This window comes from Oryx dammah, unplaced genomic scaffold (assembly GCF_014754425.2).
Source record: "Oryx dammah isolate SB20612 unplaced genomic scaffold, SCBI_Odam_1.1 HiC_scaffold_20, whole genome shotgun sequence".
NCBI classification, from domain to species: domain Eukaryota; kingdom Metazoa; phylum Chordata; class Mammalia; order Artiodactyla; family Bovidae; genus Oryx; species Oryx dammah.
Window position 1 is genome coordinate 33,032,245 of NW_024070204.1, and position 18,077 is coordinate 33,050,321.

General features: G+C 42.3%; 1 protein-coding gene across 8 annotated transcripts in view; it reads left to right on the forward strand.

The window, feature by feature from the left end:
• Positions 1–18,077, forward strand: part of SPEF2 (sperm flagellar 2) — a 196,945-nt gene that overhangs the window by 159,166 nt on the left and 19,702 nt on the right. For 3 of the 8 annotated variants that reach the window (XR_005724763.1, XR_005724760.1, XR_005724761.1), the window contains 6 exons: positions 1,505–2,673; positions 2,800–3,017; positions 3,136–3,344; positions 3,442–3,565; positions 3,655–4,073; positions 4,198–4,254. Coding sequence is in view for 3 of the 8 variants with exons in the window: in XM_040262316.1 (XP_040118250.1) it covers positions 1,505–2,673; positions 2,800–3,017; positions 3,136–3,344; positions 3,442–3,565; positions 3,655–3,826; positions 6,093–6,098 (1,898 nt within the window). In the remaining 5 variants the exon portion in view is untranslated. Of the gene's footprint in view, positions 1–1,504; positions 2,674–2,799; positions 3,018–3,135; positions 3,345–3,441; positions 3,566–3,654; positions 4,074–4,197; positions 4,255–6,092; positions 6,200–7,303; positions 7,487–14,217; positions 14,311–18,077 lie in introns of those variants that run through there. The other 5 variants (XR_005724762.1, XM_040262317.1, XR_005724765.1 and 2 more) reach the window with 3 other exon arrangements.

Genomic DNA, 18,077 nt, shown 5'->3' on the forward strand with positions numbered 1-18,077 from the left:
AAAATAAATAAATAAATAAGGATTTGTTTTAACAACAACAACTGCAAAAGGATTGGTTAAAAGGCAGAATATAAATTAGAGGCCAATTAGAGGCAGAAGCAGACTGACACGAGTGCAAAGGTTTTCAATTTAAAGATGTTAAGAGACATGAGATCCAAAAGATCAATTAGGAAAGGAGATTTATTTTCTCAAACATCTCCCTAGTACTTAGCAGTCATCTGGCATGTGACAAAGCACAGAAGAAGGGTGATTCTGTCTGTTGAGGAGGGAAAGCCTGGGACCCTAAAGCCTAACACTCAGTGTGTGTGTCAACATGAGTCATTTTAGTATCAAGTCACACAAGCACATGTTCCAGGTTTCATTGTGCTGTGAAATAGGACAATGTAATCTCATGACCAGGAGTTTCACAGAAGTTGTAGGAGGAGAGAGAGATGTTGGTCTAGGCTCTCTGCCTTTAGGAAGAAACGTATTTTAGGAGTTTTGTGTGATTTTAATTATTTTGTCCTTCTGTCCAGATAAATACATATTCCTCTCTCTGGCAGATAAATGAGTGTCAGAAATTAGACCTTAAGGGAAAGGAAAAAGATGAGGCACAGCTCCTTTGCAAAATAATCTAGGAAGGATGCCCCTCTCCCTTTTTTTATAGATCTAAATGTAGACTGTAAACCGTATAACTTCTTTTAGTATCAGTAAATTTTTAAATTTTATTTTTAATTGGAGGGTAATAGTTTTACAGTGTTGTGTTGGTCTCTGCTGTACAGTAAGGTGAACCAGCTATAAGTATTCATATATCCCCTCCCTCTTGAGCCTCCCTTCCACACCCACCCTCCCTTCACTCAGCCCACCTCTAGGTCATCACAGAGCACTGAACTGAACTCCCTGTGCTACACAACAGCTTCCCACTAAGACCCCCTATTTGTAACAACCAACCAATGCCAGAGAAGGTAGGGCTGAGGCGGGAGGGGAGAGGTGCCCAAAACAAACCCTGCAGAGGCAAGGCCCTACGTGTCCTGTGATTCTTGTGTTTTCACCTAGAGAAGGCACGAACAGCAAAAGACTGTGCCCCTCTCCTGCCTGGAGAAACAGATTTTAGGGAGAAGGAGACCATAGCACCCTGTGCCCACAGGAGGAACCTGTAATATAAAGTGTGTAACAGTGGTGGGCTAGGTAAGACCACCTGCTAGCTAACCCCGACTCCACCGTGGATGGCCACTGTGACCCTGGACAAGTTAATTACTCTCTCTGTGCCTTAGGTTTTTTAATCCACAAACTGGCTATCAGTACTAGTAACTGACCCACTTTCTTAACTATATAAAATAGGGATACTGGGTGATGACAAATAAATGATACAAAGCCTTTGGAGCACTACCCAAAATGCCTAGTAAGGGGTAAGCCCTCCCTAGGATTGTTCTAGAAATATTAAATTCGGAGTGGGGGACGGGAATTAAAATTGCCAGTAGGCATCAGAAATTACTTAAAATAACAACATGAAGTTATTTTAAAGGCAGGGACCCTCCAGACAATGTGAGCGGATTCACCAAGAAGCAGAAAAGGCCTCGGAAGCTTGACCATTACCTCCCAAAGAGGAACAATCAATTTTTGAAAATTTGGCTTAAAAAATACCCTTGGCTTGCATACGATGAGATACTAAATCTTATGTTCTGCGGCCTGTGTCGTAAACATGGAGTGACATCAAAGGGAAATCAGGTCAGTTTTTTTTATGGCACGGATAACTTCAGGACTGAATTTCTCAATGCGCATCATCTGAGCGAGGCTCACGCCAAGGCGTCCCTCATGGAAGCCACGAGTGGTTCTCCAGGGAGCAGAGCTACCACGGAGCTGATGGTGAGGACCATGAGCAAGGTGACCCTCGGCAGGGTGGAGAACCTGTTCCGGTCCTGCCACGCCATCGCCAAGACCGGACGTCCCCTCAAAGACTTCCTCTGGATGTGTTCGCTGGACGATATGAAGGGAGTTGATATCGGCCCGGTGTTCAGAACCAGTAAATCGGCCAGAACTTTTACCTACTTTATTGCTGAAGTGGAACGGAGAACTCTAAGAGAGAAGTTAGAAAAAAGTCAGTTCTTCTCCGTCCTGAGTGATGGGATTGCAGACAGTTCAGTTGAGCAAGCTGAACTCGTATATGTGCAGTTTGCACGCGCAGGGAGAGTGCACTGCCAAATCGTCGGGGTACAGACGGTGGAGAAGAAGGAGCCCCTGGCGATAAAACGTGCCATCGAGAAAACTCTAGAGAGAAATCTTCAACTTCGACTGTCGAACCAAGACTGGGCAAAGAAACTGGTGGGTTTCGGAAGTGATGGAGCTCCGGGTTCAGAGGGAGAAAATGGCAGCGCAGTGGCCCTGCTTTTAAGGGAAATCCAGCCAGGTGTGCTGCCTGTTTACTGCTTTGCCCATCACCTCGAACTATCTTACCAGGCGGTGTTCCGGAGCGTTCCCCTCTACAACAGTGTGAAAGACCTTCTTCATAGCATGTACCGCTTCTATCACGATTCTCCTGCTCACAGGAATGCTCTGGTAACTGCTTTCAAGGGCCTCCACCTTCAACCTGTGATGCCCTCTCAAGTCAGAGGCCAGAGGTGGCTTCAGGGATTGCAGGCTGCCCTCCAGAACTTTCTCAAGGGATATCCAGCAATTGTCCAGCAGCTGCAGTCAGTAAGTAATTTTGAAATATGGTACTATTTCAGATTTTCAGAATTTAAAAAAAAATACTTTTATTGAGCAATTTGAGATAATTTTGAGAAAGATAAACCACTATTTTATTCCCAACCTGTGTAGCAGTCAGAAGAAAGCAGAAGCGACAGCAGTCATCAGAAAGCCAAAGAACTCCTGGAGTCTCTCCTCCAGGCAGACATTGTCAAATTTGTCCACTTCTTGGTGGATGTCATCAATGTCCTTAGCATACTGTCCCACGTCAATCAGAACAGAAATTCCTCAATTGCTGATATATTTGCCACCTTAGAGTCAACACTGGAAATGCTCCAAATTTATCAGACAAGGTGAGGAGTCTGGGGTGATCTGAGAGTCTATCAAAACCAGACAGCTACTTGGGAAACCATTTGTCAGAGGCTTTTACATGTAATTGTCTCTTGGGGCAATTTTTTTTCCCCCTCCTAGACCAGGGCCAAAAGAACGTGGGGTGGATTCAGTCACACACTTTCATGGTAACTGCTTCAGAGGAAAGGGAAACATTTCTGACGTGAGAAACATTGTTTTAACACATCTTATCAAGAGGCTGCGAGGCTGTTTCAGAGACGCCAACCAAGATGTGGTGAAGGCAACCACGATTGGAAGCTTTAAACTGTGGCCGGCAAAAATAAATCAAGGTAACCCAGGAGCACTGGCTCTGATTCTGTTGTTCTTTGATTGTCTGTACACGTGTCTGTCAGATATGTGACTTTTTCTTTGGCATATCGATTGCAGAATTTGGAGAAAAAGAGGTGGCCATCCTGACTGCACATTATGAACCAGTATTAGAGGCAGCCAAGGTGAAAACTGACCAAGTAGACACAGAATGGAGCATGCTGAAATTGGAGATCTACTCTAGGTAAGCATAAGTAACCTAGTTGATTTATAAATATTGGGGTAAAACTTAGGAGTCTCCATCTTTCACATTTTTCATTTTTTTTCTCCTAGATTTCAGAACATTCGCAAACTGACCTGGGATTTTGTGAATTCTGTTTATTTACACAAGTATCCAAACATCCTGACACTCATTGACCTCGTGCTGAGCCTTCCTGCAAGTTCAGCTGAGGCAGGACGCGGCTTTAGTCAGATGAAGCTCATCAGGTCCCAAATGCATGCCAAGGTCACGGCTGACAACATGACGGATCTCCTGATAATTCAGTTGAATTCTCCAGACATTAACAACTTTGACCCTAGGAAAGCCATTCATTTATGGAATACAAGAACACCATCCTCAACTGAGGACACAAGACCTAACTCAGACTGCTCATCAAACTCAGAAAGCCTTGGTGAAAGTGACGAGTAATGTGATAAATATCGACCTCATCATTGATCCTAGCAAAAAGAACTGTTTTCAAAACCCTGAAATTCATATCAATGTATGGCAAAACCAATACAGAATTGTAAAGTAAAATAAAAAAATAAATTGAAAAAAAAAGATATAAATAATCCAAAGATATCAAACAAAAAATAAATAAATAAATAAAAAATAAATAAAAGTCACCAGTCTTCACATCAAACACAAAAGACATTTGGCATCATCCAGACATACAAAGCAAAAATCTAAAGATTGGTTTTCCTATAACCTTCTAATTCTAGTTCTATATTCACACATTCTTTCACACTCTTTGGGTGAAGTGTATACTTCTAAACAATGATACTATCTTGATGTCATCTTTCTGAGAGTTATTGCTAAGGGTAACCAGACTATAATTATGACCAAGAGTGCCTTTAGGCCTGGCTTACAATAAACTGTTTTTCCTGGATAATTATAATGGATGGCTGCATTAGATAAATAACTTAGGGCCAATTGGTTTTTTAATCTGTAAACAAAATTTGTAAGCTTATCTATTTCCATTACTGCATTATATGTGAAAGTCACATTATTATATGCCTTGGTCATTTAAGAAACAAAGCCAAAGATCACAATAGTTTTTGCATTTCACACTAAATTCCCCAGATAAATAATCCTTATGTGAACTGAAAGTATTTTCTTAGAACACTTTGCTTGTGCCATAGGTATTAGAGACAGTGGAACTATTTCACAAATCTACCAGAAATTTTAAATACTTTGAGCCTCTTCATGGTTTCAGTTGAGTTTATTTCTGGTTTCGTTTTAAGGAAGATGAATGATTTATTTCTAACTTATCTGAAAACCAATGTAGTATCATACAAAGCTCATTTTACCAAAAATTCCAGTACCTGAGGAAGTTATTCTCATTTCTTTAAAACTGGATATTCAGGTTTGGTCAAAAAGGATAGAGAATTTGTTTCTGAACAACCTGCTGAATGGCCAGTCGCATCAAAGAAAGAAATATTCTGCTCTTGCTACACAGAAAATTACCTTCCAGATCTGAACCTTGTGTATTTTATTTGAACCATTGAAATTTTTAAATGATTACTACATCTTCCCAAGGCTAGAGGAAATTATTAATAAAGTTCATGTTGGACTTGAGAAATGCTAAAAACTTAGATATAGGAAGAAAAATGTGAGACTCTATACCTATTTCACTCTTTTTATTCCTAAACAAAGAAAAATAGCTGTATACTCTGGACCTGACAGTTACCTGAATACATGTAGGAGTGTCTCCTGGCTCTAGAAGGTACCTTTACTCTGGGAGTTAGACATATTTTAAGCAGATACACTTATTTTTGCTTTTCTACTTCTTTTTTAATGCATGTGCATGCAATTTGAAATAAGCAACAGACTAAACAAATATAGTAAAGTAGATTCATGTTTAAGAGCAAAAGCCTTCAAAAATTTCAAAGTGACCTTTTATAAAATATATCAGAATGTTTGAGCCAATTAGATAACTAAATTAGCACTTCTAACCCAGTAATTTAGTAATTCAAATATCCCTAAATTTAACCCAAACAAATATATTCTGATCTAAAAAAAGCAAAATGAGGATAAATGTGTTATTTTGATCACAGTGGTGATATGCATGCGTTTGAAACATCTTTATCCCATATTTGCCAAAATGTTGTACTCTAGTGCCCTACTGAATAACAGGAATATTACTGTAAACAATAATAGTATTCATTTTAATAATATAAATAATAGGAATAATGAATTATTTTTAATTCAATCAACCTATTCTGAATAAAAGGTCAAAGAAGACTCCAAACCAAAATATAAAGTCTCAGTATTTTACCCAGTCTGGAATGAGTTATTACTAAGCCAAAAAAGACACATTGACTTAGATGAGAAACAACCATGAAAGAGAATCAGGAAATTGATTAATATTTTTGTATTTTCAAAAATGTCTAATGTTTCTCTATAGGTTGAAGTTTTAAATGATTATACAAGTATTCATTATTTATTCCATTTTTATCAAAATAAACAGATCATATAATAACACCAAAAAATGTTTATCCTTGTATTGTAGGTATAATAGGAAATAAAGCATTTGCTGACATTCTGCTGGATTTGGTAACTCTGAACCTTGGAACAAACAACTTTCCTACTAGTTGGATGAACCTCACTCAACCGGAAGTAAGCTTCAATTTTGTTTGGGTTTCAAGCCTTGAGAATTCTCTTCTTTGATTGATAAGTCAATAGTTTTAAAATAACCAGTCCATTCACAGTATCTGACATTTAGCAGAAACTGAAGTCACTCAGTTGTGTCCGACTCTTTGTGACCCCATGGATGGTAGCCTACCAGGCTTCTCTGTCCATGAGATTTTCCAGGCAAGAGTACTGCAGTGGGTTGCCATTGCCTTCTCCAGGGGATCTTCTCAATCCAGGAATCAAACCCAGGTCTCCTGCATTGTAGGCAGCTGATAAACTCAAATAAACAAATGAAAGAACTTCAAGTTAAGACACGTAGTATGTTCATACACAGTATTTGAAAACAAGTGATGATGTTCACAGTCAGTGAAACCTTACAGAGACTGTGAGGGTCAGCCAATGAGTTTGTACCTATTATTACCAGATGGAGTGATCCTAACGAGTAACAGTAGATGATTCAGGCTTGCTTTAATCGTATTCTGCTCCTTAAGAAAACAAGATAGTTAAAGACTATTTCCCTACAAGCTGTCGAGCCCTCCCACAATTATATCATCTTTATTCCTCCTCTGTTGGAAAGGTACAAAGTGTACTGTGGTCACAAACGTTAATTCCTTGTGTGTATGCGTGTGTGCTAAGTCACTTCAATCGTGTCTGACTCTTTGTGACCCAATGAACTGCAGCCTGCGAGGTTCCTCTGTCCATGGGATTTTCCAGGTAAGAACGCTGGAGTGGGTTGCCATGCCCTCCTCCAGGGGTCTTCCCAACCCAGGGATCAGACCCACATCTCTTGCGTCTCCTGCATCGGCAGGCGGTTTCTTTACCACTAGTGCCACCTGGGAAATCCAATTCCTTGTATAACAGTAAGCAAAACCCACAAATGTCAAGGAAGCAAAAATGGAAACACTCTCTAGGTTCTGTCTGGCATGGATTGCTTGGTAGAACCTGAGGGAGCAAGTCAGCTCTGACTGTATTAACCAAGCTAAAAATTTTGCTTCCTTTGCCAGAACCTCTCACTATGAAATGCAAGCAGGTGGAATGTCACAAGAGAATCATACAAATATCCCAATGGCATTTCCTGTTTTCTTCTAGTTGCAGGAGTTAGCATCTTTGTTGGTAACAAACTCGGAGTCCGTGGACTGGCGGAAATTCTTGTTAGTAGTAGCGCTGCCTTGGCCCATCCCCCTGGAGGAGGAGCTTCTGGAGACCCTGCAGAGGTTCAAGGCCCTGGATGCGGAGCAGCTGGGCACTGTCACTTATGAACAGTATAAGCAGGTCACTCCCGGCCCCTGGTGGCATTAATCCTATCAGAGTACTTTTGACCTAAGAAGTGTATTACTCCCTGATCTCACCATGCCAGGTCTCATGGCCCATGTTTAGGCGCCCAGAGGCAGCACAGGTACTGCCCAGGTCCTAGGCAGAAGTCTGCTCCCACCTACACCCCACTTCACCCCCTGGGAAAAGGAGGGTCTGAAAAAGTCCAAACTGCTTGCAGAGCTAAGGGCTCTTAAAGAAATCACAGCAAACATCATTGTCCTCCTCCCAAGTTCTTAACCTTGGCTTTTTATCAGACTCGCCTGCAGAGATTTTAATCAGCCCAATGCCCAATACCCAATATTTTGCAAGCCACAACAACAGTTACAGTAAACACAGACAGGGAAAGGACAGGTTTGTGTTTTTTTTCCCTTTGATCATGAGCATGCTGAATGATGAGATGGTTTTTGACAAGTTGACTTTGAAATGTCTGTGGGAAATGCAGGCAGAAATGTCCCATCTGATATGGCAGATGCTGAAGTCAGTCACTATCATGTAGGCAAATGTTGAAGTTATGAATGGATGAGATCGTCCGAGGGAAGTGTGTAAAGTGATGGATAATCCAGCAACATGGTACCTGGCCAATGGATTTGCAGATAGGATGTAACTGTGACCCTCACCAGAACAATTTGAAGAGAGTACAGAATCTAGATTGCAGAGGACTGATGGAATAAATTGTTCTTTAGGAAGTGAAGATAAGACAGTCGATTCATCTTTTGAGAAGTTTGAGTAAGAAGAGAGTGAGTTAGAATGAAACACCATAACTAAGAAGGGTGTAAGTGACTTAGTTTGTGTCTGCTAATGGAATTCAAGGTTTCCCTAAAGTGGCGAAGAATCTGCCTACCAATGCAGGAGACACGGGGTTCAATCCCTGAATCAGGAAGATCCCCTGGAGAAGGAAATGGCAACCCACTCCAGTATTCTTGCCTGGAAATCCCATGGACAGAAGAGCCTAGCGGGTTACAGTTCATGGGATGGCAAAAGAGTCAGACACAGCTGAGCAACTGAAAAACAGCAAAGAAATTTACCTTAGTGCCCACCACTTCACAAAGCTGGTAGACACGAAAGGTTCATAAGGTGCTGATTTTGAATCAGGTGATAATCTCTCTGTGCCTGTATCTCCTGTGTATTTCACCATTGAAAGATCACATCTCTTCTTGCTTCTCTTTTCTTCCTCAATTAATGGATGCCATGCTCATAGACAACTGTGACATTCCCACACTCAGACAGCTGAGCCAGAGGAAACAGCACTGACACATTGAAGAGGTTCTTCAAGGCTGATGAAGAAAGACACGTAACTGCCTGGGCTGACTTACTTCCCAAGCAGAGCAATTTGTGAATTCTTTCACTGTCCTGGACCTGGACTTAACAACTTCTAAAGATGATTTTGTGTAAAAACACAAACAGCAGAGCAAAACTTGTTGGCTTAAGATTTTAACAAGTGTGCAGTCACGAAAGTACCAACCTTCACTCTTTGCAGTATGTGCCAGTGAACACAGGATATCGAGTTAAACATCTTTTTGCACAAACGTGAGATGAACATAAAGTGTTGGTAATTTGTACCAGCAAGTGCTGAGCAAAACCAGAAAGCTCCTTCACCAAAGGTGTGAATTTCTTAGAGAAAGTTGACTGCTGCATGAAACAGAAACTCAAATATACATATCAGAGCACCACCTGGGTTTGGGGAGCAGTTGATTTCTGAGCTTCCCTCTCCCCTTGCCCACCCAGTGTCCACTCCTCAGAAAGCCCATGACAAAGAAGCCATTGGAGAGCCCTGCTTGACTTACGTATTCCCAGCACTTGCCAGATCACACCAGACACAGCATTCTTTTATGGGAATGTCAAAACAGCTCCTTCAGCAATATGTTATGATTTGTGGAAAATGTCACCTTAGATAGCCAAATAGTACAATTGCTTTGCTGAAATGAAGTTCTCTGTGGGTGAGGGGGGGTGGTGAAGAGGCTCTTTACTCTGCTTTTTATTTTGTTGTGTTTTTTTTTTCTTGACTAATTGCACATTCACCACAACCGCCACTTGAGAATGTGTTGACTTCCCCAGCTTCTAAAATGGAATAAGACACAGGGCTTGTGAAGCGGCTCTGACTGTGTACCCGGGCTGAGCCACGCGAGCGTGAAAGTGCCTTGCCTCTGCTCCCAGCCCTCAGGCAGCTGTGACATGCTGGCCTCTGTCATGCGTGGGTGTGTAGTCACACTCACGCTGAATTCTTTGATGGTGAACTCTCTCGACTCACCTTCTGTCAGTGAGGATGCACGTTATCACAGGCTTAATGAGTCAGATGTTCTAGGATCCAAACAGCACAGCACTTACTCTCTAAGGAAAAGTAAACCTCAAATTCCTTGACCACATTTTATCAAGAGAATACAAAGGGACATTTCCACATTTCAAGGAGAAAGCCCCTGATTATCCAGCAGGGCAGGATGTGGTTGACTGAACCCTGCTTGATCAATTTAAACCCAACCCTAAAGTTCACGTGTACCATTTCACATAGCAAAATTTTCTTGGGCGACTTTTTAAAAAGTACAAGTTTCTCTAAGTTCTTTCTTCTGTGGCACTCTTGTTGTGTGAAATGCTTTGAAACAGCTTCCTAATTTTTAAAATACATCTATTATATTTTTTCATGTGACTGAATGTATTCTTGGTTTTAAGACTCAGGGGAAATTCCTATGTGTTAAAACAACTGGATACGGAATGACAGTAGAGAAATTGGGGATGAAAATGAATCCTTCTTTTAACATTTCCTCTTTATTGCTGGTTTTCAGCAGTTTGATTATTGTGTCCCTCAGTGTGGTTTTCTTCACATTTATTTTGCTTGGCGTTCACTGAGCTTCTTGAATCTGTGGGTTTGTAGTTTTTGTCAAATTTGGAAATTTTTCACAAGTTTTTTCTTCTTCATACTCCCCCCACTACCATTTTCAAAATCCAGTCACATGTGTGTCCCAAAGTTGCTGATCCTGGTTTCATTTTTTCAATTTTTTTCTCTCTGATTCTATTTTGTATTCATTTCTACTGCTCTATTTTTCCCATTCACTGACCATTCCCTTTGTAGCACCAAATCTGTGATTAATACAATCCCGTGTGTTTTTATTTCTTGAAGTTTAAGTTGGATCTTTTTTATATCCTTCATTTCTCCCTTCATCATATGCATTTTCCCCCTCTATCTCCTTGAACAAATGAAATTTATTTAAAAGAGCTAAATGAACATCCTTGTCTGTTCATTCTGTTATCTATGTATTGCTGTGTTTGTTCCTATTGCTTGATGTTTCTTCTGACTATGGGTTATATTTTCTGGCTTCTTTGAATTCCTTTGTATGGAATGCCACATGTTACAAATTTTACACGGCTGAGCGCCCAATTTTATATGCCTTTAAATATTATTGGGCATGCAATAATGTTATGCGTGATCAGTTTTAACCTTTCAAAGTTACATTAAAATTGGTAAGGTGGGTCTAAAACAGCCTTTTATCATAGGGCTAATTGGGCCCTGGTTTCCCAGGTGGCTCAGCGATAAAGAATCTGCCTGCCAATGTAGGAGACACAGGTTTGATCCCTGGGTTGGGAAGATCCCTTGGAGGATGATATGGCTACTCACTCCAGTATTCTTGCCTGGAGAATCCCATCGACAGAGGATCCTGGCAGGCTATATAGTCCATGGGGTTGCAAAAGAGTCAGACACAACTGAACCACTAAATAACAACATTCTGGCCCCACTACTCAGGCAATATCCTCCTGGGGACACTACCCAATACCTTGTGCATCAGAAGGTCCTTCCCTGCCTGGTGGTCACGTTTTCCCTGGTAGTAATATAGTCCCAGCCCTATGTAAATTTTAGGAATTGTTAAGCTTACTCCCTTCCTGTGATTCTTTCTCCCACTTCTGGTATTTTCCATACACATCTGCACAAGTCAGCTCTCAGCCAAGACTTGGGGAGATCTTTCTGCACATCTCTAGGGCTCACCTTCTCTTTCTGTGCACCTCTAGTGTTTTGCCCTGGAAATTCTATTAATAGTCATCATAGTGGTTAGTGTTGTCAGTGGCTCAGTCGTCTCTGACCCTGCAACCCCATCCATGGACTGCAGCCTGCCAGGGTACTCTGTCCATGGAATTCTCCAGGCAATAATGCTGGAGTGGGTTGCCATTCCCTTCTCCCAGGGGTCTTCCCAACCCAAGAATAGATCCCAGGTCTCTTGCATTGCAGGCAGATTCTTTACTGTCTGAGACACCAGAGAAGCCCAATAGTCATGATGGTGGCGGTTGTTTGGTGGCAGTTGCTAAATCGTGTCTGACTCTTGTGTCCCCATGGACTGTAGCACACCAGGTTCCTCTGTCCATAGGATTCTCCAGGCAAGAATACTGGAGTGAGTTGCCATTTCCTTCTCCAGGGGATCTTCCCAACCTAGGGATGGAACCCAGGTCTCCTACACTGCAGGCAGCTTCTTTACCAACTGAGCTACCAGTGAACCTACCCTTCTCTCAAATCCAAGTCTATCTTCTCAGCCCAGCAGGACATCCCAGTTCAATTCAGATGCCACCCCTGGCTCTGTAGCCTGAACCATAGTTGGGCTCCTCATTGTTCTCCTTATTGCAGGAATCACCATCCTGTGTTGCCTGTTGTCCAATGTCTGAAATAATTGTGTTATATATATGTATACATGTGTGTATATATATATATATGTCATTTTTCTTATTTTTTTAGGCAGGGGGGATAATTCTGAGCTTTGTCACTCCATCATGTCCCAAAGCATGAATGTTAACTGTGCTTCTATCTCTCTATTCTCCATGGAGTGGTGAAGTGAAGGTGAAAGTGTTAGTTACTCAGTCATGTCTGACTCTTTTTGACCCCATGGACTGTAACCCACCAGGCTCCTCTGTCCATGGAATTCTCCAAGCAAGAATACTGAAGTGGGTTGCCATACCCTTCTCCAGGGGATCTTCCTGACCCAGGGATTGAACTCGAGTCTCTCACATTACAGGCTGTTCCTTTACCATCTAAGCCACCAGGGAAGCCCCCATGAAGTGATGCTTACTGTCAACAGTTTAGCCACTGGGTAAAGCAAAGCACTTATATTCAAAACTTGAGCCCATGCTGGACCCTACCTTCTCCTGGATCTTCTCCCTCACACGCTTATGCATGGCCAGAATCTCCCACCCAGCACTCCTCTGTTCTAAATGAAAACTCAGTCTCCACCTGTGGAGGCTGCATCCTCTTATAAGCTACCCAGCACCACTCCAGCTTTCTCTCCTAGCACAGGTAATTCTCGGAAGGAAAGAAGGCCCAGAGCATAGGCCAGAGTCAGGTTAGACCTGCCAGTGGTTCTTGGCAGTAGGCAATGCCAAGGGTAGGTTGTCAGTGTGGAAGACAGCAAGGGAGCAAGACCTAGGAACAAAAGGAACTACTTGCCATTTGGAAGCTTGGCAAGACACATTCTTTGAACCCAAGGAATTAATACCTGATGTTTAATAGCAAATATGAATGAGGCAACCCCAAATGTACTGAATGCCCAAATGTGTGATACAAACAAGTCAAATTGGAGTTTAGAGGAGAGAACAAAGATGAAAGGACCTCTCTGAGGAGGTGTAATTTAAGCTGGATCTGGAGAGATAAGCATGTTGACATTGGTGGACACATAATCACCTGGAGGAGGAATGATGTGAGCAAAACAGCAAGAAAAGGAAATGGTTCTGAGTAGAGGCTGACATGACAAGAGTGAAGTTTAGGGGAAATTGATATGGTCAAATGGTCTGAGTTGAAACAAACAAGAGGGAGACTGGAAATGAAGACAGCTCAAAGACTGCTGGAGCAGCTCATGATGGAGGCAATAGGGCTCTACACCAGCATGGGAGCAGTAGGGTGGGGGAAAGGGGGAGAGGGGCAAGGCATCTCCAGATGGCAATCAAGGGGTTTGGTAATTAGTGTCAGACAAGGGCTGAGGACAAGTGCTGTCTTTTCAAAATCGGTCCTTGAGCTCTTGAGGCAGTCAGTCACTCACTCAGCCAAGATTTCCAGCACCAACAACATGCCCCAGCAGGACACTAGGCTCCAAGACATATATAAACATGGACAGGACACGTGCAATGTGATGGAGGACACAGACACCAGCAGAGTGTGCTTAGTCCCTCAGTCGTGTCCAACTCTTTGCAGCCCCATGGACTGTAGCTTGCCGGGCTCCTCGGTTCATAGGATTCTCCAGGCAAGAATACTGGAGTGGGTTGCCATGCCCTCCTCCAGAGGCTCTTCCCCACCCAGGGATCGAACCCAGGTCTCCTGCATTGTAGGTGAATTCTTCATTGTCTGAGCCATGATATTGCTGTGCAATCCACATCCAGGGTGAGGACCTCCCAGCTTCATTGCACACTCCAACAGTTACAGCATAGTCATAGTATAGCTGGCGCCCTGGCCTGTGGGTTTTCATTTACTAGTCATTCGTGTGTACTATTGCACTAATGCATTCTATACATTTTCAATTTAAAACAGTTATTACAAAAGAATGAGATCTCATACATGTGAATGGAATTTCTAGAATTTGCTTCAGCACCCCCATGGTTTCTGCACCTTACTTTGTGGACCTCTGCTCTAGACATCTTGCAAAGATCAATTCAACCTCTGTGGCTCTGAGGGCAGCAATTACATCTCAGCATAACTTTAATGATTCTTATTTTTGTTTGTCGTGTAGGCTGGCCTGTGGTTTATAGGAGATGAAGATATCAAAATTCCAGAAAATCCTCTTGAACCCCTGCCATTCAATAGGCAGGAGCATCTTATAGAGGTAATTACTGAGGTCTTTTTAAAAAAGTGTATGTGGCACCATATCACGGTAACATTGATCAATTTCTTGTGTAATTAGTCTTAGGCTCCACCCCCATCCCCTGTTTCTTTAATGTATTCCCAAAGTGCAGAGTTTAATATTCACCCACATGGTACTAGTGATTAAGAATCTGCCTGCCAATGCAGGAGACACAAGAGACTCAGGTTCAATCCCTGGGTCGGGAAGATCCCCTGTAGAAGGAAATGCCCAACCCACTCCAGTATTCTTGCCTGGAAAATTCCATGGACAGAGGAGCCTGGTGGGCTACAGTCCATGGGGTCACAAAGAGTCAAACAAGACTGAGCAACTGAGTACAAGGCGGCAGTACAGAGGAGTCTGGAGAGGAGGAGGCAGGGGTCAAAATCTTCAACAGTCCTCCTGTTAACTCCCTGTGTGATCTTGGACAATATCCTTAAGCTCTCTGGGCTTCACTTTTCTCATCTAGCAAATCAGCTGTTATTGAGCATATTCTTCACTAAAGGTCCTTGCAATTGTAAAAGCTTTGGATAAGAACTGCCTTTTACCAATATATGCCTTTGTTCATTTCTCTTTGATTTTGACTAACTCATGTAACATTCCAAGAGTTTGCATACCCACCAGATTATTATTATCATCAAAAATATCATCATCATTACTGGGTTGGCCAAAAAATTCATTTGGGCTTTTCATACTTCATACTTCATACTTCATACTTTTAATACTTCTATACCTGAGGCCACAATAGAATATAAGACCTTAAAATCTGAAAACTATTCTGACTTCAGTATAAATGTTAAAAATATGAAACTATATCCAACACAATCAAATTCGATAAGATATGAGAAACATTGAATGGTAGATTTAGACATGACAGCAAGCTATATGTATTGATTAATCAATTCAGCCAGCCATTAGTGTAAAATTGCAATGCAAAATTGAACATGACTTGTTGTAACATGAAAGTCGAGCGATTCTCTTCCATTGGACACATATTTCAAGCATCTCTGCTAGATACTAGCAGGAGAGCAGGTGAAAGAAAGGGGTCAGGGAGTTACCAAAAAAGTTCAAAACATGAGGCTGGCAGTTGTGGGGCAGCTTTTTGTTTTGATTGTTGTTGATTGTTTTATAACCCGAGGACTGAGTTCAATTCTCCTGTAAAGCTTTGGAAAGCATATCTATATATAAATAGGTTCTTCATTCTGTGGGAAGAGGCCCGTAGTCTGAATAGGATGTCAAGTACAAAGCACTTTCCTTTTCTGTGAGTTGTTAGAAATGTCCATCACAGCAGAGCCTTTCAGTTGCTCACAGAGCTGCTGAAAGCAGGAGGCAGCCTATGCTGGTCAGCCCTGAGGACTGCAAGGCAGGGAAGCCAGAGAGGTCTCTGGGTGCCAAGGAGGAGTATGGCTCCCATCTGCTGCTACCCAAACTGCTGGAACAAAGTGTGCGGGGGAGGGTAGAGGCAGGACCACAAAGTCTGAAAAAGATGTGCTCTATGGGGCAGATTCGTTGGAAAAGACCCTGATGCTGGGAAAGATTGTGGGCAGGAGGAAAAAGGGGCAAAGAGGATGAGATGGTTAAAGAGCATCACCGACTCAATAGAGAGTGAGTCTGAGCAAACTTGGTGAAGGACAGGGAAGCCTGGCATGGTGCAGTCCATGCGGTCACAAAGAATCGGACACGACTTAGCAGCTGAACAATAGTGGGGCAAAGGATGGCTGACAGATGTGTGTGAGAGTGTGTGTGTCGTGTCCAGAGGACAGAAGGGAGTGGAATTTTCCATGCCTCTCTGTCCCACAGACTAGATGCTCAATATTACATAAATCTCAACAGCCTTCAACTAGGACTAAAAGCACAGATACCATGGCTGACAAGCTGTGAGGTCTTGATGGAGTTACCTAACCTCTCTGTGCCGTGGTTTTATTTTCATCCTTTGCTGCTGAGGTTGTTGTACAGCATGAGTTCATATGTGTGGTCCTTTTGGAACAGTGATCGTCACACAGTAAGCCCTATGTAAGTGTCAACTAATCAGAAGCTAACCACACTAATCCTACATGGTGAAACAACGCTTAATGGTTAACATCCTAAAGAAGTTGCACAAAGGGAAAACATAAAACAAAATAATAAGTTTACTTTTTGGCCATTATTAGAATAGTAAAGACCAAGGTGAGGGAAAACACCATAAAGAGGAATTCTAAGGGTCAGGATCCCTGGGCTGTGTTCCAGTTCTGCCAGGAATCACTGTAGGACCTTGAACTGTAGGTTCTTTCACCTGCCAAGGCCTCTGCATCCTCTTAAGAGGGCTTGGCCTACAGTCTAGGGCCACGCCCCGCTCTCCTGCTTTGTCACCTGTATTCTCTATGATCCAGGACTGGCAGGGCTCCTGGAGATAGGTCATTATCACTGTTAATGAGTTCGGATGAGTCCCAGGCACCGGGTAAAAGGTCTCTTTACGTCCGAGAAAGGATCCCTGAGGCAGGTCTGTGTTGCGGCCACACCCTGGTCTCCTGACAGGGGCGGTGCACCTCCTCATAACTGAGGGGCTCAGCCACATCCTGGCTCCCTAGCTGGCCACGCAATGCCAAGTGTTTCAACAAATCTACAGGGATATCCTGAGAAAAGGCAATTTAATTCATCTACTCAAATTCACACATTTTTTGGTCATAATCTCTTCTCCACATCTTCCATCATGAGAAGCCGATGATCTCACTGAAGCTGATGGCTCACCACAGTGAGCTATAGGTCTTGTTTTTGCTGACTGTATACAGCTTCTCCATCTTTGGCTACAAAGATTGTAATCAATCTGTTTTTGGTATTGCCCATCGGATGACGTCCATGTGTAGAGCTGTCTCTTGGGTTGTTGAAAGAGGGTGTTTGCTATGACCAGTGCATTCTTTTGGCAAAACTCTGTTAGCCTTTGGCCTACTTCATTTTGTACTCCAAGGCCAAACTTACCTGTTACTCCAAATATCTCTTGACTTTCTATTTTTGTATTCCAATCCCCTCTGATGAAAAAGACATTTTTTTTAAAATGTTAGTTCTAGAAGGTCTTGTAGGTCTTCATAGAATACAGTTAACTTCAGCTTCTTCAGCATCAGTGATTGGGGTATAGACTTGGATTACTGTGATGTTGAATGGTTTGCCTTGGAAATGAACTGAGATCATTCTGTTGTTTTTGAGATTGCACCCAAGTACTGCATTATGGACTCTCTTGTTGATTATGAGGACAGCTCCATTTCTTCTAAGGGATTCTTGCCCATAGTAGTAGATATAATGATCATCTGAATTAAATTCATCCATTCCCATCCACTTTAGTTCACTGACTCCTAAAATGTCTATGTTCACTCTTGCTGTCTCTGTTTGACCACTTCCAGTTTACCTTGGAATTTACAATTGACCTAACATTCCAGTTTCCTATGCAATATCGTCGTTTACAGCATCACTTTTTTTCATCACCCAACACATCCATAACTGGGCATCATTTCCACTTTGGTGCAGCCTCTTCCTTCTTTCTGCAGCTATTTCTCCTCTCTTCCCCAGGAGAATGTTGGACACCTACCGACCTCAGGGTTGGGGGGGTGTCATTTTCTGGTGTCATTTCTTTTGCCTTTTCCTACTGTTTATGGGGTTCAGAAATACTGAAGTAGTCTTCCATTTCCCCCTACAGTGGACCTTGGACTATTACCATTTGTTGAAGCCAGGCTTGTGTTTTGAAATACTATCTATTTGCTAACAAATCCCAACAGTCTATT